The following is a 24,137-nucleotide window of genomic DNA, read 5'->3' as shown; positions in this document are numbered from 1 at the left end:
TTTGATAAAAGCATAAAAGTAAGTAGCCAAGACCTGGAGATCAGTTTGCAGGCTCCATAGATACATCCACAAAAGGTCCACAAAAAGGATTGAAAATTTTTACTGGTTCAGCTGCACTGACATTAAAACTTGCCAGACAGCGAATGTGGACAAAGCTTGAAGAATTGCCTGTTTTCACCAAGGGGGCTTGGCTGGACTCACTTCCCAGTTCATTTATTAGTGTGTTCAGTAAATACTCACCAGAACATTGTCTGCCTCAGAGTCACAGGACTTAGGTAGGGAGGGACCTCTGGAGGTCTCTAGTCCACCCTCCTGCTCAAAACAGGGGCCAGCTTCAAAGGCAGATCGTACTCCTACTGTTTGAGTGCTCAGCTGAATGGCTGGGAACCCCTCCAGCGCGGGCACAGGCACCCTGTCTCTTCTTACTAGGGGACTGATCCTAAGGTTACAACCTAGTCTCCAGAAGAGACCTGTATACAGATGTGATAGGTACACATCTTCCACAGGAATGTTTTCTTCCTTCCTAGAGGAACAGTGTTAAGTATTTTTCTCGTGTTCCTGCCCAAAACCTGGAGTCAGAACAGATACCAATAAAAAACGAGATGTGGCTGCTTCCTGCCCCTCAGGATATTTTAATCTTACTGGGGAGATGTGTTTCGCTATCTAAAACCCATTCTGGTCCTGGGTAGCATGAGGGGAAGGGAAAGGGCTTCATCACTGCCACGCCAAACAAACCCTCAAAGCCAGGCTGTAAAGGAAATGCTGCCAGGTCAGCACAGAGGGCAGCAGAAAAGCTGGACACCTCCAGACAGGCTGGAACTGTATCCCTGCTCCCTAGGAGGGATCAGCAGGCTGCCGAAAGAGAATTCAACATGCAGGCCTCATAAAACTATACCTAAAATGAAAAAAAGAATAGGGATTAACTTTACCACACCTAGCAAATGAGCAAGAGAGATGGAGGTTCGCTTTCAAAATGCCACGCTGCTATTTAGCAAAAGGGTTAGCGTGCTTCCTGAGTTATCCTCAGAAGTTCCCGTGGTTCATAACGTCCCATATTCTCCCTGGAATAAAATCTGCTCTATCTCACAAGGTACATTTTGGAAGAGTCCATGTAAAGAACGGCACTAACTTTTTTATATTCAGATATTCAGCATTTCTTTAGCCTTAAAGACAGTTTCTGATTAGTTTTCTAAAAGGTAGGCAGGACAGGCAGGGGATTACAAAGCAATTGGCCATGTAATGAGGCGAAAACCTAAATAACTCTTTAACTCTTCCATCTTCCTAAAAACTCTTATTTCAGTACTGAGAAGATAAAGTAATCTATGTTTTAAAATTAAAAAGGATACTCAGAATTACACTGATCCTGAAAACCTGTAAGACGAATCTTCCCTTTAAATTATATAACCTCGCAATCCTGAAGCGAAGAAGGGAACCGCTTCCATTTTTATGTGTCATCTATCTTTAGTCCTCCAGAATGCAAAGAGATGCAAAGACTGCAGTATTACAGAAATGAGGCTTGAAATAATTTATACTGAAGAATTCCCACTGTCCCCCCGACCAGTTATAAATATTGACGGGGTGTTTAAGGCAGCCAATCACACAAATATTTAATATTCATACATACCGCACAGGGACTTCAACATACACTTCTTGTAGGCTCTTCCTTATGTAACGTTCGAGCGCATTACCTCTGCGGGTGGAGACGCGATTTTATGAACAGCAGCTGAGATCCTCAGCTGATACAAAAAGCCTTCCTTCTCAGAGGCTCATCATGCTCCGGATTACATTGGTAATGGCAGTATCAGAGAAACAGCTTTATTATTGATTCTTCTGCATAAATTGGGAAGAAAATAGATGTCATCCATAGTTATGGGTAAGGAACTAGGCTGTGTCACGATGAAGCCAACTAATGGTAGCACGTTGTGCCGCAGAGAAGAGCTGCCAGGGACTCCCTGGGTGCCGGTGCCTTCCCCAGCAGGATCAGCCGTGCATGGGTCAGGCTCACTACCTCTTCCCCATCGCAGCAAGGGTTAGTCCATCACAGAAGACTGTATTCCTCTCTAGCAGTGTAAACAAAGACAAAACTCTGAGAAGTCATCCTGTTCTGTCTCACCCACCTGGACTGCCAGAAAGATGGCATGGCCACCTGGCTTGTTCTCCATTACAGAAGTTCAGGGGACATGCTGATAAGAGTTATGTTGAATGCAAACTTATGATTTAAAGAATATTATTACACTATAAATGTCTGACGAACCAGCAACCCTTGAGCAGTCTGCATAAAGGAATTAATTAGAAAACAGAAAGAGAGGGTATGCTGCTGTATCTCCTAGCAAGAATAGACTTTATGAGTTTGCAAGTGCTGTGCAACAAGCAGCGATTCAGAGTGCTGCAGCTCATCAGAACACAGCGAGGCGCGAGCGGTCCTTAGGGAAGCGTGCAGCTCTGAGAGCAAGCAAAGGCTGAGATTTCTGGAGAATTACAGACTACAACTCACTGGCTCTGCTAACAAACCCATCCTATTGTATAATTATAACAACAAAGCTGTTTCAGGTATTTCACTGGTAAAATGTGAAACTTGCGTAAGAAAGAGAGTTTTACATCTCTGCTTTACTAAATGAGTCAAAGCAGGGATTACCACATCTCATACAAATGAAGAGGACAGTTTGGACTTTCATAGTGAGGGTTAGACTTCACCTTTGGCCTTTGAGGGCTAAACTACTTGCTTTTAGGTAGACATTATATAGCTGTAGCTATTTTTTGTATGACATGTTTAACAAAGAGTCCCTTAACAGAAAGCTAAGAGTTATTTCCTTTGGATCTCTATAGATCAATGCTGTTTACTAAAACACTACTATTTGAGGTGGTAACGAGGGTTAGATAAACCTCCATTAGTTCTGGATACATCAAAGAAGGTGTAGAAACACCAGAAAAATCAAATTTCTCTTTGTGTCTGGCCCATTAGTCACTTTTACTTATGCCTAGAGAACTGTAGCCATGCTCTATCTGTTGAGGATGTACTCCTGATAAGCATTGCAGCCACATCTGATAGGCAACAAAGCAATTTTCCCTCTTAAGATTAATGCAATGAAGGGAGGGATGCATGCAGGTGCTTGAGAAATAACAGACAACTGAATATATGGGGACAGTGTATATGGCATAGAGGAGCAACGGTGGAAGTGGGACCATTCAGGCATCAACTAGAGAAGGTGATGGCTTTTTGGGAAGGATGACTGTCCTGAAAGATCTCAGCTGCTTCACCCAGGAGACCCAACGTAAATCTTACCCTGAGCATTTCTGCTTTCTCTCTCTGAAGGCTTACTTTTTCATTGTCACCATCATCTTTTTCAGATGAATCACGATCAATCAAGGTTGAAGAATGGAAGAATGGGAAGAACAATGAGTGAGTGGAGCACAGTGTTAAAACATCAGCAATGGCACCCCAAAAAAACAGCAAACAAGGGACAGCAAGGTGCTGCTGTGCCTCCCATTGAAATGTTCTGGAGGTCAGTCAGAAGCACAGAAAGAAAAATACAAATGCAAAATACTTGCATATGTGCTAAAACAAACATAAAGGAACTTTTTATTCAAGAGTTTTGGCTGCAGTACTCCATATGTGTAAATAAATTTCACATTCAGCCCCCCTTGCCCATGTTGTCTTAAAGTATATATGTGCGTGTGTGTCTCTTATCAGCAGAGCTGTGCATGTATTTAAAGAAAAGTGAATCACTTGGTGACCACTTTTGATTTTTATACTTCTGTACATCAGCATTACTGAACATGATACAGGCATGCTTTCCAACCCTGCTGTGCTCAGCTCGAGTGCTCGCAGCCAGAAATACTGCTCCAGCTAACATGTACGACTCTTTCCCTAGTACTACTTTTCCTGGAACAAAGTGCAAATCTGCAAAATGCAAATTCACCAGGAAAGACAGCGCAGTCAAGGCGGCTGGTTGACTGTTTATATGTCACAAGGAGGGCCCTACCAGAGAGAATCATCTTGCTGGCCCCCAGCTTGTTCCAGCCCTATGAAGGTATAGAATTTGTTCTTCCTGGAAAAATTTGCTCATATAAACAGGTCTCTCCCACAATATGAGGGAAATTTCAGTTAGAAAGGTATGTGTCAACACCAATGTTCTAGTAGTTTCTATGTATTTGTTAACAATATGCCCCAAATAATATGCTTTCTATTTGGTTAAATTGCATTTGGAGACAGCAAAGACACTGTACTTAGCTATTTGATAATTCCCTTATAATTTCATATTCGTTGTTCTCAGTGCTGGCACTTTAAGACCACATATGCAAGCAGGTGAGGAAAGGATAGGTGAATTTCTCCCTCGGGCTGTGTCCTCTTCTGCACAGCTAGAATCGGGCAGCAGGGACGGACAATACCAGTAGGGGCTATTAACTATCAAGTACTTATCGTTAAACACAACGATGGCGATATAATCTTAGATGCAGGAAAATCTCCAGCTGCACGTTGTCAGTAACAAGGAGACAATGCCAGAGGAAAAAAAATCACTCTACATTTGGCTTTCCTTACACTCTTTTTTTACATATTCACAATTGGTCCCTGCTGGAGGAAGCGTATCAGGGTGGATGCATCTTTGTTTTGGCCAGTTCAGCCATTCTTTTGTTTAACTTTCCCTCTTTTCAGACCAACAGGCTAAATTCTTAGGAGAAGTAACAAAATTGGGCTTCCACAGTGGTGAGTTGATTCATCTCTCCAACTCCTTTCCTCCCAGCATAAACTGCTGTTTCTGGAGGCACTTCAAGAGCCATTGCTACCCAGCTGGATTTGGTACAAAGAAGGGCGTATTTGGAAGAGCTGACTTGAACTGTACTATCATCAGAACAAGGAGGAGTGCAAGGTCCTGTGTCTGACACAGGACAACCCCATGCATCAGTTTGGCTGAGCAACAGACCTTTCTGAAAAGATCCTGCTGGTTATGGTGGATCCACCATGGAATATAAGCCAGCAGTGCAAAGGTGGCAAATCGCAGCACATCAGGGCCTTGAGCAACATGATTGCAGCTGGATCTAACTTCCAACCTTGCGTAGGGGTAGGACCAGAGGACCTCCAGTGGTGCCTTGCAACGTGAATGACCATGACTCTAATTGGTAGAGGCAGACAATGGAACAGGAGGCAACATCCACAGGCTGAGCTGTGGGAAGTTCAGACTGCAGATGAAGAAACACTTCTTCCCCCAGTGGAGGTGCAGCCCTGGGACAGGTCACCAGCGATGTGGGGAATCTCCATTCTGGTTTTTTTTTAAAACCTCAGCTACACAAGGCACAGCTGCCCTGACCTTGTGTTAGCACAGCCTGCTGTGAGTGGGAGCTGGAGCAGAGATCTTCAGAGGACCTGGCCACCAGCGCCGCTGTTATACTGTGACACTCCCTTATGATAGCTTATTACATTAAATTGCATGTTTATTGTGTAAGAGAGGGAAGGCATGCCCAACCTTATGGCTGTTTTCTAGTGTGGTGATGGCATGTAGGTATAAGGGTGATGGGCAAGGTTTTCAATGCCCTGCCCAGCAGGTACTAACATCACTGATGTCTGCAGACTGCAGGCAGGAAACAATGAATCCCAGCTGAACAAGGAAGACTAGAAACACGTCTCCCAGGTCTAAATCTGAACGTGCTTTAGCGCAGTGCATTTGGTAATACCTAATAATTACATATTAGGCAGCAGCTGATTATGAAAATCCTTCCTTATTCTGTGTGACAGTGAGTCAGTGCTTTGCAGGTCACCACAAAGGTGGGTAGGTTTTTACCCCCACTTCATGGATGTGATTAAACCTGGTCATCATCGCAATGTGAGCAAGTAACAGAATCAGGAAGCGTTTTCAGCTCCTAATGAATTTGATTAAACTCAAATGCTAGCGGTTTTTCTTGAACTATTCTATGCCAACACACTTTTGGTATATGAAATACATTTAATAAATTAAACATATACTTACTTGACTGCCATCTTCCAGAAACAGAAGAGAAGTGTCTGCCCTGTGGGATGTTCTCCAAGCTTTACCAAGCAGCTGTATTATGTGCAGCCATTTCAAGGATTTTCCGTGATTATAAAAGCACACTGGCTAACTCTGAGTTAGACTGAACAGCCTCAATTATATAACTCATTACTACTTCCAAGCATGCTTAGTGGAAAGAACAGGAGTTGTAAAGCAATGGATGATGGAAGATAAATTGGCATGTGTATGAATCAATGTTTAAACAAAGGAACTCCAGCTCTTTCTTGGAATAGCAACATTTTGATGTCTCAAATCCCCTGACACTGGTTTCATAAATGCAGTAACGTAAACCATGTGCTGGGTGGTGATTTTCTGAGGACCTTCCCGCTTTCATTGTGTATTTTATTACAGGCCAAATGTGACATTAAATGCTATCCGCTGCAGCTTGGAGTTAAATACTTGCTCTGTTCAGAATAGCAACACTCAATTAAACAGCATTTTTCATGATCTACACCCTCTATTGTCACTGTGTTTAAGGGAAATAATGGGAGCACTGACCTATATTGCGTTTCTTATTATCGATGGAGATGAAGCGTATGCAGGGATTATCGGTGATGTACTGTGCAGCCCAGGGGACATCAATCTGTGTACCGGCCTCATAAAAAAGTCCCAGAGCGTAGCGGGAGGAGTAGCTCGCAGATTGCAGTTGCTGCTTTTGACTTTCATTAATTACTGTGGAAAAAAAAAAAAAGAAAAATCAGACAATCCTTCTCTCAGAACATTAAATGTGTGAATGCTGTGGTTAAGCTGATTATTTCTTCCTGAAAATGACCAGACTGCTAAAACTAAGAATTTAATATTAAACCTAGTGCTTTGTAATATTTTTTCTGGGACACCTCTTCATCAAGTTTTAATGGTGCATTATGTAGAGTATGTCTTTCACACGCAACCCTCCCCCATCTGTTGGTGGTTTATCTCCCAGTTCTCCACTAGTTGCCTTTGACTTAAAACTTTGATGACCGGTGACTTTTTTCCAAATCTTTTCTCAAAGGGTGAATAAATGGGAATAAGAGGTTTGGGTTGCCTCTAGCACATCAAATAAATGATTGTATGACTCTGCAAAAACCCGAATGACCTCACATATCAACAAAATGACCACAGGGACTCTTGAATCTTTGGGGAAAACAGCCCTGCAACTTCTGTGTTGCAATTCAAATGGATGAAGAAAACTCTGCACTTCGGCACACAAAGGGTTTGTAGTGAAGTTCAGCTCCACCAGTTGAAGGTACTTTAAAGCAGTTTAGAAAATTTCAGAGCAAATATGAATCCATTCCTCCCTATGATTAACTCTTCCATCTTCTAATTACTTTTTATAATCTTTTACAATTTTATAATCTTCATAAAAAGCTGCACAAAGTAGCATTAGCCCCACTGTGCATTCAAATACTATTTTATTTCGTGCCAAAGAGAAATACAACAGTTTGACTAATCATGGAGTTAGGTACCACGTCTCTCTTCCTACTACCAAATGGACGGCTAACACTTTTGCGAGCTGGAGCAGGACATGCAAAGACAAAATCACAGCGGTCTCCAGCTTGTATGTGAAATTGCACGCTCTGTTGGGCTTGTTTGGAGGTTTGATATTGAGAGGCAAAAGAACAACAATTGAAGTGCTTCATTTTATGCAAAATTCAGCTGACATGATGAACATGTTGTATGAAGAAAGGAGTACGTGATGGCTACATCCACTGTGGCACTTTCCACAGGCAGCAGGCCAGGTGTTGAGCGGTATTCTTCAGAAGGACTTCAGCAGAAGTTCTGCCCCAAGACAGACCAGCCCTGCATGTGGGGCAGGCTGGGATGGGCTGTAGGGGGCAGCTCTCCACGCAAGGCTCCACAGGCAAGAGGCATCTGCAGACTCGTGCACACCAAGCTGGCCAGGAGTCACACCACTGAAGGCCAACCAGCCCAGTGTGAGAGCATCCAGCAGGTCAAGGGAAGGTATTATTCCCCTAGAGTGAGGCCACATCTGGACACACTGTGCAGTTTATCATGCCCCCCGCTACAAGGGAGACAACAACAAACTGGATGAAGTCCTGTGCAGGGTCACTAACATGGTCCACTAAAGGGGGTCTCCGTTCCCGGGGACTGCCCTGACTCACCTGGACACGGCCCCAAACAACTTGCTGCAGCTGCGGTGTTGGACCTGCTGGGAGCAGTGTTAGGCTGGAAACCCCTACCCTGGTGCCTCCAGCCAGAGATGGTGGGACTGGGTGATTCTGCGTACCTTACCCACACCACAGCCATCTCCATGCGACTGCAATTAATGTGCTTCAAAGAAGAACTCTGGCGTGACTGACCTTGCTGTCATGACTAATGCTGCTCCTCAGACCTTGCAACCAGGACGGCTTCATCACACACTCACTCCACTAGCACACGCTCTCTCCCTGGGAACTGATATTTCCTGCTGTGCCAAGGCGAGACTCTAGGAAGCAGGGCTATAAATCAAACCTCCGTGCACAGTGCCGCGACACAGGCACTCGAGTCACACAGTGCCGGCCAGGGGCAGGGGTCCAGCAGCACTGGCAGAGTGTTTTCCAGCAGGATGCATGTTTGAGAGCACATTCAGTCGTGCTGAGAACTCCTTGCAATAACTGCCACTAAACCTGTAAAGCCTACATACCACCAGTCTGCATTAAGGTCCATTCCCACCACCACTACTGGCATACTCCCTTCTCAAACACCATCAAGGCTGCCTGTGTTCGGAGTCTATTTACATGCAGAGGACAACGAGCAGGGGAGAGTGTCACTCCTGAGCCAATCCTGGTGGAGAGGAGGGCTGGTGTTACCCCAGCTCTTACCAACCTGTGGGTGACCATTTCAGCTGTGCAAGTCTATAGGTGCTGAGTCCAAACTCCTTGTCATGACTGGTCCATTCTGGCAACATTTCCATGTGGCCTCCCAAAGTGTGCAGGGACACAATTCATGTCCCTATTCAGTGACTTCTGAGAGGCTCAATAAGTATTGAGCCTCCATTCACCATTGTGGTGAATGGAGTTAAATCCAATTGGCGGCCGGTCACGAGTGGTGTTCCCCAGGGCTCAATACTGGGGCCGGTCTTGTTTAATATCTTTATCGATGATCTGGATGAGGGGATTGAGTGCACCCTCAGTAAGTTTGCAGACCACACCAAGTTGGGCGGGAGTGTTGATCTGCTCGAGGGTAGGAAGGCTCTGCAGAGGGACCTGGACAGGCTGGATCAATGGGCCAAGGCCAATTGTATGAGATTCAACAAGGCCAAGTGCCGGGTCCTGCACTTCATCCACAACAACCCCATGCAGCGCTACAGGCTGGGGGAAGAGTGGCTGGAAAGCTGCCCAGCAGAGAAGGACCTGGGGGTGTTGGTCGACAGCCGGCTGAACATGAGCCGGCAGTGTGCCCAGGCGGCCAAGAAGGCCAATGGCATCCTGGCCTGTATCAGAAATAGTGTGGCCAGCAGGAGTAGGGAAGTGATCGTGCCCCTCTACTCGGCACTGGTGAGGCCGCACCTCGAATCCTGTGTTCAGTTTTGGGCCCCTCACTACAAGAAGGACATCGAGGTGTTAGAGCGTGTCCAGAGGAGGGCAACGAGGCTGGTGAGGGGTCTGGAGAACAAGTCTTATGAGGAGCGGCTGAGGGAACTGGGGTTGTTTAGCCTGCAGAAAAGGAGGCTGAGGGGAGACCTTATCGTGCTCTACAACTACCTGAAAGGAGGCTGTAGCGAGGTGGGTGTTGGTCTCTTCTCTCAAGTAACTAGCGATAGGACGAGAGGAAATGGCCTCAAGTTGCGCCAGGGGAGGTTTAGATTGGACGGGAGGGAAAATTTCTTTACTGAAAGAGTGGTTAAACATTGGAACAGGCTGCCCAGGGAAGTGGTGGAGTCACCATCCCTGGAAATATTTAAAAGATGTGTAGATGAGGCGCTTAGGGACATGGTTTAGTGGGCATGGTGGTGTTGGGTTGACGGTTGGACTCGATGATCTTAGAGGGCTTTTCCAACCTCAATGATTCTATGATTCTATAAGTAAGCCATGAAGCCTACTGTGTCTCAGAAGCCTTGATGAACCACCAGAGAAGGTTCACCAAGGCTATTGAGTCCACTCTTCACAGACAGGTACCTTTACGGGAGGATGCATGGTCTGCAGTCACAATCTCTCACCTGAAAACCCACCAGGCTACTCATAGGTATCTGCCCCATCCCGTTGTTTCTCTAGTTGTGTATTTTTTCTGTGATGTCTCTCCACTCTATTCCTCTGCACGTCATAGAGAAGACTGATTTCAGAGGCTGCTTTCTGCCTCCTCCCCTGAAACACTGACCTCATGTACAGGGTGCTCTCCTAACTGAGGTTCCTGGCTGGTCTCCCCCACCCCACCACGACCTCCACACCCACACCAGCCTTACCTAATCACCAGCACACCAGAGGATCACAGGTCAGATTCCATCTCAAATCTCATCAGAAATAAACCTTGAAATGCCCCAAGAAAAACGCTCACAAATTTTAACACAAATATGCTGGTGAACAGAGAAATGTCGGGGGCAGAAAGAAACACTGATTGACCCATGAAAGCTGGGGAGAGGAAAGGAGGAGAAATAAAAGGCATCTGGCACTAGAGGGGTGGTGGTGGAGCTGCCTGACAGAGGAAGCCAGAGGACAGGCCTGCCCAGGAGGGTAGGACTGGCTGAGCACGATGGGGTTTGAAGAAGCTCCCTTTCCCTCTCCAGTCCAGTGCCCCCTCTGAGAAGGTGTTGAGGGGGCCCAGTTGCCTCTCACCTTGTCCCTGCACCTAGATCTTTCCAAGGAAGATCCACTCCTCTCCATGGACCTCAGGAACTCCTCTAAGTGTTGGGTCAAAGACCCCTTGACCTCTGCTGTCACCTTCCCTTGGCAAAGCTGCCTCCTTGTAAGTTATGGCACGGTAGGGTTCCCATTTGTTATACCGCTGGTCTGTGACCAAGACCCAGTAACAGTTTAGCATGGAGAATGCTGTCGGTATGTTACTGCCTTGAACGGGCTTCTGCAGCACACATACATGCTCTCAATGGAAGAACAACACTGTACAACGTGCTCCAGAGAAAACCAGAGTGGTGGTTACAAGACCTGCTCTTCAAGGTCATTTCTTCTTGCTTCACCTGAGCATGTCCCAGATGAGGAACCGGTGGCTCCCATCTCGCCCCAGGACTCCAGACGTGGTGCAGACCAGTCTGTTTGTGCCGCCCAGCTAGCCAGCTCTGAAAGCCAGTGTGCAAAGGACCCTGCCCAGGCTCACTCTGCCTTCCTCTGGGCTAGGCTGCTCCCCAGCCCAGGGCTCCTGGGTGTGCAGGGCTCCATGCCAAACCTCCAGAGCAGGGTGGCTGCCCCAGGCTGTGGCGAGGTGCTTGGCTTTCATCCCGGCTTTTCATGCCGTTCAAAGGTTTTGCATTGACCAGGGCAATGGCAGGCCTCCCCCAGCTCCGCGAGTCTCCTGCAAGCTGCCATCTCCGTCCTCCTCCATCCTTCCCCTCTTCCACAGCTTCCCTCCAGCTTCTGCAGCCCCCAGGACCAGGACACTTTGCGGCGTGGCACCGCCGCTTGGCAAAGTTTGCAACGAGGAGGGGAAGGCAGAGGATTAAGCAGGGTCGTGGAGTGGGCTGGAGGACTGCCCCGGAGGAAAAGATGCCAGCGCAAGAGGACCTTGCACATCCCGCCCCACTGGAAATGTTCCCTGGCCTGTGCTAACTTCCCGCTCAAGCCGTGAATTTAACAGCGCAGGCACGTGGTGCCAGCATCCGGGAACCATCTCGGGGGCTCTTTACTGCCAAGTCAGAACAGCGACGTTAGCAATTTCAGCAGTGCTTGTCCCAAGTGCCTCCTGGCAGACCACAAGAGCCCAGACAGGGAACAGATCTGCTGCTAAACACATGCTGCATGGCAGAGGGGACAGATGTTGTCCAGAAATCCCCCTGTAAGGGGGATTCAGGTAAGGGCTCTGCACAGCTGGGTTTTGAGATGTCCATCACCACCAGGCCCCCTTCTTACAGCTATGATAAACAATCACAATGTATTATGCATTCTTGCTGTGCTTTGAAAGAATATTAAAGTCCTATAAACAAGCAAATAAATATGAAGCTGTAATACCCCATCTAAAACACTACTCTTTGTCCAGGTTACTTTGGCAACTCATTTCTCCTTGGGGAAAAAAAATAAACAAGACCTCCTTCAGTCTGCAAAGCAAATTCCCCCGGCAAAGCTCAGCACATGGAAACTTCTGCCCTGTGGGAATGTATCTGAGATAGAGATGAACTGCCCATCTTGGAGGCTGCAGGCACTTACACTGCCTATAAGCCCGTACCCTGTCTCTGCTCTGCAGCACACGTGGGCTGCTGCAGGGGAAGGGACTGGTGGGTTTAAATTTGCTCAGGCAAATGGTTTATTACACAGAGTGCTTCAGCAGGTACAACATTCACAACGTTAAGTGTTGCCAAAGCCGAGCCGGCCAGTTGGCTCTGAAGTACCTTATTTAAGACTTAACATCGCTTTATGGACCTGTCTTCACAAGCTATAAACTTTCAGAAGGTGTTAGGGGTCATTGGGGATGGATGTTGAACAGCAGTGCAGTAATCAAAGATAAGCTACAATTTCATCAGCTTTAAGTATACCATACACATGGAGTTTGCTGGGGAAAGGGGATGAAGGAAGGCAACGAGCCCAGCTGAGCAACCTCCCTCCCAGGAGAGAGGAGAAGGAGGAGGGCAGGCAACTTCAAGGGTGTGGGCACCAGCCAGAAATGACAGAGCTGTGACTTAACAGATCAAAGGGCTGTAAACAGCTAGGGCGGCTCGTTCACAGCAGTGAGGGAAGGAACAGCTTCGGGAAGAAGTCGCTTTTCAAAGCCTTGGGGAGATGGAATAACACACAGGCTAAGAACACCCGGTTATACTGCCCAGCGCCTGCAGGCATTTCAGGGACAGTGGCAGGCTGCTCACTGGTGAGAAGTGAATCCCAAACACTGAGAAGTTTCTCCAGACTCAGTCCTGCCCTGTCCTTGGGTAAACCAGAGCTGGAAGGGAACCTGCAGGGTGGAAACAGAGGGGCAGCACAGTCATGCTAGCCACCCCACACGCGAGTGCATTGGACTCACAGCCAGGCTCAGGCTTGAGGCAGCTGCAGCCGGTTGCTGGGGGCCGTGTCCGGGCAAGTCGGGGCATCCCTGGGGTTGGGGATCCCCCACCACTCGGGGCCCCGTCCCAGGGACACCCCGCTCACACAGGGACAGGCTGTTTCCTTGGGGCCGGCCGGGGTTTCCCGTGCTGCAGCTTGTGCCGGTGCCTCTGGGGCTCTTTCTGACCATACCATAAACCAGAAATGACTAATACCCATTGTCCCACTGCAGCCTGCAGCCGGTTGCTGGGGGCGGGCAAGTCGGGGGCATCCCTGGGGTTGGGGATCCCCCACCACTCGGGGCCCCGTCCCAGGGACACCCCGCTCACACAGGGACAGGCTGTTTCCTTGGGGCCGGCCGGGGTTTCCCGTGCTGCAGCTTGTGCCGGTGCCTCTGGGGCTCTTTCTGACCATACCATAAACCAGAAATGACTAATACCCATTGTCCCAAACTTGTATCTCAACATTTAAAAGTGTATTAATTCAATTACTGACGTACGTTTGTAAACCAATTTGTTTAATTATTGCTTAGGTTTTTTAAAAATAATGTCTGTGGTTCACTGGATTCTAAACTGCTGCAAATTTAGAAAACTGAGGAAGTTTTTATAGCTTGAGAAGACGGGCAATAAAGTGATGTCACGTTTGAAATCCAGCAACAAAAAAGCTGAACTGTATGCAAAAACAATGCTACGAGTTGTAAGACTGAGGTTTTTCCCCTGCTCCATCCATTATGCGTTTTAGCAAGGCCAACAAGTTGATCTAAGGACATGAAGAGCGCCTTCATTTTGAATTTCCATACTTTTATTGGTTTAAATGAAAACCAGACTGTTGTTTTAATGTTGTGTATGAAACCACAAAATAACTATTAATTTTTCCCCTTCCAACAAAAATGGTTAAGATGATTTTAATAACATTTTGGAAAAAAAAAACAGCTTTCAGACCACGGAATTGTCCAGCGTACAAGAATCAGCCATAGCGATATTTTTAAAGCAATGCATAAAGACATGAAAATCTTATATTTTCCACTGAAAAACTCAGCTACAGCTGCACTGTGAATGCCACTGAAGTAAATGTCCTCCGGAGATTTCATCACATCAAAGCAAGGGGCATGTATACTTTATTTGCTGTTTCTCTAGACACTGACAGCAGAGTGGATTACTTATCTGTAACACTCAATAAATATAGTAAGGGCCTTTTATCTGCTGTTCCAGTACTTTAATGTCACCTTGCTGCCTCACTCATGTTGTGGGAAGGAGAGGACCCAGAGATCCCATTACGGCCAGCAAGAGAGAGGAGAGCCAAGGCTTCAGCTGGCAGGCTGGGAGAACGGGCACCACGCCATTCAGGAGTCCAGGACTGAGCCCAGCCTACCATCACAGAGGCCAGGGAAGCAAAAATAAACCCAGCTGCTCTGGTGGCCAAGAACCGACTAGGACAATCAAGGTTTAATCCTGGATGTTTAGTCATTTGCCAGCAAGTAAGGGAGGGGATTGCAATATCCACCTTTATCTGCAGAAAGGCACTGCAGTAGCTAGCTAGCACCTGGATCTTCACCACCGGTTTGTGGCAGCTGTCAGAGGCTCTGGCAAGGACTGGACTTGCAACTGCAATTTTGAGCAAGCAGAGATGGGGAAGAGACATGATGGGTCGGTAAAGGATTCAGGTCAGTCTGGTAATTGAAGCAGATAGGTTACCCGTAACTTCACATGAAGTCCCACATACCTGTCACTGTAGGTCACAGCTGCTGGGGACAGGGAGAAACCACGTTCAGAACTGCAGGGAAAAGCAGATGCTACAATTTGAGATGCATTTAAAATAATACTTGTTTTGGAAAGTTTTGCTATTCCTAATTCGGTACTTCTAAAAGCTTGTGGATACTTATCTCTCTATCAAGTCATCACATGATTTCAGAGCTCAGCTGGGATGCTTGTATCCAGCTCTTGCATGCACATAAGGATGTGTGGGCAAACTTGGGTAAACAAATTGAGATCCTGGTTTGAAAAACTTCCAGGGATGAGAGGGAAAACAGTCTTATTTTGTTTCACCCTTCAGTCTTGCTGAGTGGCACAGAGGATGTTGCATCCTGACAACTAGCAGCTCCAAAGAAGACAACAAATAGCCAGATACAGTTTGCGTTATCGCACACAGCTATCACTGGATGTGTTCAAAATCGCTTACTAGGTATGGCCAAGGTAACTGAATCTAGAGACATCAAGACATTACCAGCCACTTGAAGCACTAAGAAAAAAACCCTACAGCAGTACTTTTAAGGAATGATAGTGCTATTAAAGCAGCAGAATATGAGGATGCTGGACTTGTAGTTTTTGCTTTTAGGAAAAGATCGCTCTTTTTAGTCTTAACTTCTTTTACTGGAAACTGCTTATTCTTCTAATAATCCAACAGCTCTAGCTTTGGTGGGAATAGTATTAGAGCCTGGCTTGAGCTTTGTGACTTTTCCAGAGTATCTTCCCAATTCAGTGTAACTCCTGCTCCTTGTGGGCCTGCTTTCAGCACTTTCTTAAGCCATTCCTAGCAAGCAGGTCTGACACAGGTGTGTGTGAGGGGACTAGTGGTTTCTGCTAAGCACAACAGTCCTGCTGGGGCTGTAAGAAATTAGGAAAAATGAAAATACTCTGAAGAATACTGTGATTTGTATCAAAGGATGAAACAGCCCCCTGTATCCATCCATGAGGACTACAGGAGGGAAAAGGTGCTTCTACAGTTACCCTCTATTCCTCCCTGCTTGAGTTTTAACAAGTAAAAACTTCAGCTGAAGCTTTGCTGGCAACTGTGGCTTACGCAGTGCCTCAGTACCAGCTCCCGCTTCGACGTATTTGCAAAGAAAATATCCCTTTCATCTCTTGAAAGGCTCAGCACCACAGTTGGACAGCGAGATGTCCCTGTGTCCCGGGAAGAAACCAGCTACCTTTTGTCACTGCCCAGCCACCCCCCAGTTTTCAGGACCTTAGCTTCCTCTTCCGGAAACAAAACCAGTCCTGCCCAACTCCCAGTCCCCACCTGCCATGGGATGGCACAAAGAGAAATAAAACGTCCTGCCCATTTCCTCTTGTTCTCTTTCCCATCTTCCGGAAAATTTTGTCAGGAATACAGACTTAAGGAAACCTGACAAATTTATAAAGGATCGTGGTAGGTCTTGCTTATTCTCCAACAGATGGGTAAGCTGGTGCACAAGCCCCTGTGTAATCTCCTAGTACTCAACTCAGCCTTTGACTAGGAAGGTTTCTCTCCACCTTCTTAATTTTTTCCATACTTTATTTCTGTGACCATAAGCTTCTCTCACAGCTATGCCCTTAATAATCCCACTGCTGACGCTATCCCCCAAAAGGTTTTGTTTTTTCCTTAGGCTGTTTTGCTTAAGATTTTATTTGCAGCATCTGACTTAGTGATACGCTGAGAGCAAATCTAAATGCATCAATCAGATGTTGTCGGTGACAGTATTTGGAAGTGGCTAGTGATGACCATTATTTTGAAAGTTAAAAAAGAAACTCTGTGGTTAAACAGCAACAAAGATATTTTTAGCGTAGGTATCAAGAGATTTTAATAAGATGCTCACCCAGCAGAATAGGCAGCTCGGCTAAGTACCTGGAGATACAGTTTATTGTCACAGCTGACAGAGTGCTGCCATAGCTCTGTTCAGGAGATGAATTATTCAGGACGGCACATTATCATAACCCTCACACAACGAAGCGTCCTTGGATGGCAACCTCTTCTTCCTCAGCAGGCTTGCAGAGACCTTTCCTACTGCTCTCCAGAGCAAGAAGCCGCTGCCCTGAGCTCTCTAGTTGAGTAGTGACAAAGGACAGACTTTTCAGGCAATCCCCCTCTGCACAGTCATCAACGCTGACACCGCGCCATGACACTGGCCCTCTGCCACCGTGCTGACCATTTCAAGATGCAGGCTGTTCCTGCTTTTGCCTTTGCGTAGGAGGGAGCAGAGGTTATGAGAAAGGCTTCGTTTTTAAGTTCAGCTTCCTTATCAAACAGCTTGAGATTTTTTTAAAAAGGCAGCATAACAGTTAAATGCAACCATGCCTATATCTGCATTGAAATACTCACTAAACATAGTTACATGTTGCGATATACTTTTCCTTTTCTTATTATGCTCAGCTTTTGTTTGAATAATCCTGTTTGGATCCGATGCAATGCTAACTCCTGCGTGTATGCAATGTCCGTAACAACTTAAATAATTATTTCAAAGCACTGAGGTCCTGGCTGACTTGGCATAAAGCTTCTTTATCTAAAGTTTGTGGCACGTGAAGGAAAGGTGTATTTAGAAATGTAGATGATTAAGTGGAAAAGAAAGATGCTGGGGAAAAAAAAGATAGTACAAGTAATTTTGTATGAAGTTTATGATTTTGAGAACTAAGCTTGAATACCTGTCCACCAGCTGCTCTTGACAAGATGATTAGCAATTCACTCACTATTAAACTAAAACCTCTATCAATTTTCACAAGAAACATTTACATTAATCTCCTACAGCACCACACATTGCATTCCAGTCAACTTTTGCTATCAACAGAGAAATGAAACTGCACTGTTTCTAGGACTGCGGACAAAGCTGCCACGAGGGCAGAGTACCACCAGCTCCTGTCTACTGGAGGATGGACAGGTAAGAAAAGAGGAGGGGTGAGGAACCAGGGGAGATGCTCCATGGGATCTTTGCCAAACACTGGACCGTGCTGCAGCTGCTGCGCTAACTTTCATCTAGCAGTACAGAAAGGGCTGTACTGCTCCGAGAGCTGATGCATTCGGGTGCGTGCACCCTGGTACCACCCCAAAGCCAAGCCCAGTGCCTGCGTCCTCCAGCCCAAACTGACATAGATCTTGTGTTTATGTTGTAGGGGACTGCTACAGAAGCATGTTGCAAAACTATCTTTGCTTTCTCTCCCTTTAAATTGATCCCTGTTGTACCGACTTATATGCTCAGGTTATACTTTTTACCAAAAAAATTCCTGATCCAAAGCAATAATCTTTTTTGTTACTTTTAATATATAATTCAATTTTTAAATTTAACAAACCTCTATCCTCCTTCCCCAATTCTGTAGCTTATTCTTAACCTGTATGCTGTATTATACACAGCTGAGGAGCTCCATGCTGTTATCTTCAGCCTGTATGCTCAGCATCCAATTTGCAGGTGGCTTTAATGCATATGTTGACATTAGATTCACAATTTTTGTATTTGTATTAATGGGGAAAATAACTTTTCAGACTCATTATTTGGATGACTAGGTTATGAGTGCAGAAGCTGACTCTTAGTCAAAAATCTAGTCATTTCCTTGGTGATGCCATTGAAAGCAATGCAGCCCCTGAAGATGTGTACAGTGACAACACATGGCATTTTAGTCTCATGAACCTGCAGCATATGCGATGCCACACACAATACACTACAGAAATGCTGCTCACTGCGGTTTATTGTATCTATGGTTTTGATTCAAAATTAATGACATCTTCGTTCAAAATATGAACCTCTGCTAAGCTTCCACCCTGGGAAGAACAGGACATGACATTTACAAGCAAGTAAAACTAAAGAAGACAATAACTGATTTTTCACAATCCAAACTCTTCCTACGGTTACATCACCACCCGCCTGGGGAAAGCAAGCCGGTCTTGTAATGGTTCAAAATGCCCATATTTTAGCTGGGAAATGTCTTCCAGTTTTGCCCAGGAGGGAGCAGAGATAAATACCTCTGTGGAGCCACCAGGACAGACTGTCTCTTTTCAGCAAGGAACGAAGATACCCAGGATTTTCCAGGAGATTTTGGACATGCTTGGAAATTAGAGTCACTTACAAAGAACCCCAAGAAATTAGTCAATAAAGTCCAAATAAAAAATATAACACACACACATGCTCCAGTTTCTGCTTTGTAATAATTTATAGGTAATGACATAGAATATATATGACATGCCATCATATAATTCTCATTAGCATGACTGCAAATACAGTTTCCATACTATAGGCAGAGCAACATTTATTATGTGTTATTCTTGCAAAGTCCGCTAGTTTCTGTGACTGGCATTGAAGTCGACAGAAGCTGAAGACATCTTTGAGAAAATCTGGTTTTATTCAGAGACCTCTGTATAGATTTAAGATCTCATCTTTGAGCTAAGAGACTTGGAAAAGTTTAGCTAAAAATAAATAAAGCTTATTGTCACATTTCCTCTGGATTAATTTGCAAATGAATCCAGATTCATCTTTGTGCTGTGCCACAACATTACAGAGGACTTAGAAGAGCTTCCTTCCTACATCAAGTTACAAAATACTACACACAGTTCTGTTACTCTCTGGTGCCAAAATGTAAAAGCTCATTACTTACATAATCTTCATCATAAAACATTTAGCAAATAACTTATGCACCTACTGTACACAGCATTGAGCTGAATAATAAAGTTGAGAGGATTTATTTTCTTTAAGTATGACACTAGTTGCTGAAATAGCATTAAAAGCTTTTCAAGGCAACAAAGAAAGATGTTGGCTTACTGCTCTGTGTTTTGACTCGGACAGAATAAACACATAAATAAATTGAATTAGATCTGCCTGATGTTTCTGGCTTCTGGGCTGCAGCTCCCCACTGACTATGGTGGAAGACCCTAATGGCATGCAAAGCTGAAGCACAGCAATTGGAGGCTCATCCACAAGGTCTCAGTACAGACTGACTCCTTGCAACGCTTCCCTATTACTAAACTCAAGTCAATACCTGTAATGCAATACCAGACAGTGGTAATGCACACTCACAGAATCAAAATGCAGCTTTACAATAATGGACAGCAAAGTTATTTCAATTTAAGTAAGTACTAGAGAAAATGCTTTCAGGCATTAATTATTGAGGAAGGATTCAGCTGGCCACTGGAAATCTCCACGTAAGACAAAAAAATTAACATATTTTCCTCTCTTTTTAAAGTAGACATGCATGTCTAGTTCATTACCAGGAGGACGCAAAAGGAAAGAATACAGGGTAGAGCTGTGCACATCAAAAAGACGCAAGAATTATATTCAGCTTTTACAAGAACCCCCTTGGGGTGATTTTTAGGGGATTTTTTCCCCCATTCAGGCCAGACTTGTTTGTAAGTTTCAGTATTACCTCTACTCGGATCTCTCCTCTTTTCATTTTCTGAATCAGTCCAAACAGCTTTATTTGGCTTTCCAGTTCTTGTGCTGGAAGAGAGGTTTATGCTTCCAGAGACTACTAATACAATGCAGCTGTCTCTTCCAGGCTGAAGAATCCCAGGCTATTTAGTCATCCCTTGCCGAGAAGCCATTCCATGCCTCTGGCCATCCATCCCTGTGGGCATCACTGAAGCTTTGTGAATGATGAAAACATAACTGCAGGCAATATTGAAGTTGCAGGCACACCAAGGATGTATCTAGCAGCATCATGATATCCCCCTCTTCTGTCCTCTATTTAATTCACGTTTAACATTCAGTTTTCTTTCACAGTCCTAGGGAGAGATGAGCTTATATTTTCATCGGATCTCAAGCTCTCACTGAAGTTGGTCAGATCAGGTCTCTGCATCAGATATATGAAGTTAGGATTGTTTTTTTCAATCACTTTACGTATTTATGCTTCTGATCACAAAATGAAAAGGGGACAGAAGAAACCATTGCCCTTTGTGAAGAGAAATAGAACACATTATAGGGACTGGTGTCTGTATTCACTTAAAACAATATCTGAATGGAGCTGGTGGATCATGGTGAGAGGCGGCAGTGTTGGAAGCATCGTGCTGCTGACATGAATTTTGGAAATGAGTGGAAGAATACATACAGAAGATGCTCCAATCAACCTGCATCTTACTTGAGTAGGCCAACTACACAACCACACAATCAAGAGAAAAACACTAGAGAAACAGAAGTCTCTCCCTCCCCATCCCTTCTGCTAACGCTTACCTGGCTTTCTGTCACAAGGAAGACCCAATGTCAGCTCTGAGGGCATCCCAGCCCACCACTAGCACTTTTTCCGGCCGTTACTTTGGTACTGCAAGTTTAGTAATGCCTTGTATTTCCACGCATTTTCCAGGTAAGGAATACACAACTAGGAGGAGCTCCGCCTAATGAATTTTGAACAGGAGCCTGAGTGGCCAGTTCTGGTTTACCTCCTCGCCTTTGACACTGACCTGCAACATGGCCTTGGGCAAGTCATGTAACCTTCCTAGACACAGGTTTTCTAGTGCTAAAACAAAAGTAATTATAATGATCCTTCTCATAATGTTGTGGGAATTAATCAATCAAATTCCTTCCTAAACAGTAGATGTAGTAGAACTGAAGTAGAAGATGCAGCCAAGAAGTGGTTTGCTGCCATCCCCTCTTCCTGTGATAGTACAGCTATAGTTTCCATATGTTTTTTACTGGTAAGGGAAGATTGTGTTAAATACTGGAGGATCTGTCTGCTGCTTTAACTATTTAAGAAAAATGGCTACTGGGGAACTAAATGACCTTACACATCTGTAGGGAATTTTTTTTACATCTATTCTACTGTTAATTCTCAATATTAAGTTTTGTTTTCTCAATTCATCATAAACAGTCTCCCTTTTTTAATATTATTAATGACCATGAATTTCTATCTGCCACATAATTTAGCTTAAATGTTTCCAAGCTGCTTCTCTTCAGTTCATTAGTTTGGCCTGAAGTTGCCTATATATTTTATCATCCTCAGTTGGGTCGTCTAACAGCTCTGCTAATTTCCACTCTCTTCTACTGCAGTAAACCCAGACCTACTGACAAGGACCTCACTGCATACTGATACATCTCTTGGAAAGGAGAGTGTTGGACCTAGCAAGAATGGTGTTCTCCCACAATTACTTTCCTGATGCATGGCTAGGCACACCTCCAATCACACTGACCTTGTGTGGTCACTGCACTGAAGAAATGTGAACTGCACTGTATTTACTTATTTTGCAATACCTTGAAGTAAGTTGGACACCAGACTTCTCTAAGAGATGTAAGCCATGACGGTACAGTCAAACACGTACATGGATATGAGTATCATTTAGTATGTTTTTTTTAAATGTGCAAAGAATGATTCCCTTATGGAGGAGACAGGAATCAGCTGCCTAAACTATTCTGCTTCCATCATAGCAAAACTGGGATCAGTGTTAAAGCAAAGAAGCAAACAAAAAGCAGCATAGAACAAATCCCAAACAAAAAAGGGATTCTGAAGTCAGTCTTAGTATGATGAATCCTGAAACCACTCAGGAGAGGTAGAGTTGCTGCAAGGAGTTGGTTTTCCCTATTTGATAAAGTTCTGTCCTCTCCCTTGGATTGGTGAGCTGAAAACCCAAGAAATACCAAATCCTACTGTTCATGTTACCATATGCTGAGTAAAGTGCCACTAATTAAAAGGCAAAAGGATCATGATCGGAAAGCTACCAGTGAGAAGTGGAGGAATGGCACCAGCACAGAGACATGCCAGTATTGAGGTGCTAGAAAATTCATGACAAATCACACACAAATATTTGCAGAAAAAAGGACTAAATTATATTTGGAGGAAGTCTGTGATTTTCTACTGTTGGGAGAAATCTTCTCATCACAAGCTTAAACACTGAATACATTTAAATGTAATTTAAACTCCCAATGAGGCTTTCAAGTCGATGTTTTTAAAGGCATACAAATTATTTCAGAGGATGAGCTCGTATTCCACTAAGACAAGACTGAGAGAACTGTGCTTGGTTTGTCAATACACTTACCAACAAGACAAGCAGTAGGAAGATGCAATAGGTTTCAAGGGAAGAGAGGAAGACATAAGGTAGAAAGTGAGAGACATTCAGAGAGATGACACAAGGCAGAGACACTTGTTTCTCACCTCATTACCACAGAAAACAAATACTTGCTAAATGCAATCCACCACAAATGGGCATGTGTAAACACAATGCACAATGCACCTACGCTACCTAGCACTAGTAGCTTTCTGATTATCAGCCTTTTGCCTAATCACATCTAATTGCTCCCTGTCTCAGAGGATTTTTATGAAGCCTTTAATTCACCCCAAATACTTTTTAAAAGCAGCCAGTAAATGCACCTGCCTGCCTTATCAGTATTTTAGGGGGTTGTGGGGAAGGAAGTAAAACCATAAACTTTATTCTTTCAAGAGGAAAATAAAAATTTTCTGAAGAGCAAATTTATTATAAAACATAGTATCTAATGGGAAAGTTTATTTTTACAGCTGTCTGCACTGTAATAATTAGTCCAACAGAATGTGGGACACGCAGTTTCAGGAATCCATATCCTGAGATAAAGCTACATAATACTAGAGTATCACAGGGCTGATGATCTTTATAATCATGTCACGAACATCTACGGATCCAAATTTGGGTAGAATTTAAAGCCTAATAGTCACAATATTGTGTACAAAACGTAAAAAAAAATCAAATCCATTTATTTTCATTTGAGAAATATCTAAGCAGTCTTGAAAGATAAAGCAAATCCACTTGCTGGGGAAGAAGAGTCTACTGGACAATGGGAAATGCCAGGACTTTACAATTACCTGCCTGGACAGACGTTTCCTGCAGGAAGAAATTCTCATCCACCACATCTTTCAGAATTTACATGACTCTCATATTCTCTAAAAATGCCTCAGATAAACCATTTTCTTTTAATCTCACACCAAGTTATGTTAGCTTTAGTATCAACCACCAGAACCGTGAAATACACAATAATCCCCCTCACATAAGCAAAAAGACCCAGGATATAAAATGCCACTTAAAACTACACATGCCATACTGACACTGTCCATAGGTATAGCACACATGAGATTTGTTGTTTGGTTTTTGGGTTTTTTTAATCAAATAGGTTGTGGCTATATTTCTTTCTGGTTTTCATTTTGCTTTTGTTTTTTCCCCTGCAGCTGAATTAGTTACAGACTTTATGGGGCTTTCCTCCCAGAAGTTCTAATAAAGCAAAGACTGAAAAGCTGAAACAAACAGTTTTATCCTTTTACTATTTTTAGAAGTGTATTTGAATTCTTATGTGCATATTTCAGTAACT

At 44.4% G+C, this 24,137-nt stretch overlaps 1 protein-coding gene across 1 annotated transcript in view; it reads right to left on the bottom strand.

The window, feature by feature from the left end:
• The window catches only part of RNLS (renalase, FAD dependent amine oxidase), an 80,389-nt gene that overhangs the window by 12,460 nt on the left and 43,792 nt on the right, over window positions 1-24,137 (bottom strand). The window contains exon 4 of the mRNA XM_009275099.1: window positions 6,522-6,695. Within this exon, the coding sequence (XP_009273374.1) occupies window positions 6,522-6,695 (174 nt within the window). The remainder of the gene's footprint in view (window positions 1-6,521; window positions 6,696-24,137) is intronic.

The sequence above is a fragment of the Aptenodytes forsteri genome, unplaced genomic scaffold (assembly GCF_000699145.1).
Source record: "Aptenodytes forsteri isolate BGI_AS27 unplaced genomic scaffold, ASM69914v1 Scaffold320, whole genome shotgun sequence".
NCBI classification, from domain to species: Eukaryota; Metazoa; Chordata; class Aves; order Sphenisciformes; family Spheniscidae; genus Aptenodytes; species Aptenodytes forsteri.
This window is presented reverse-complemented; position numbering and strand designations above follow the sequence as displayed.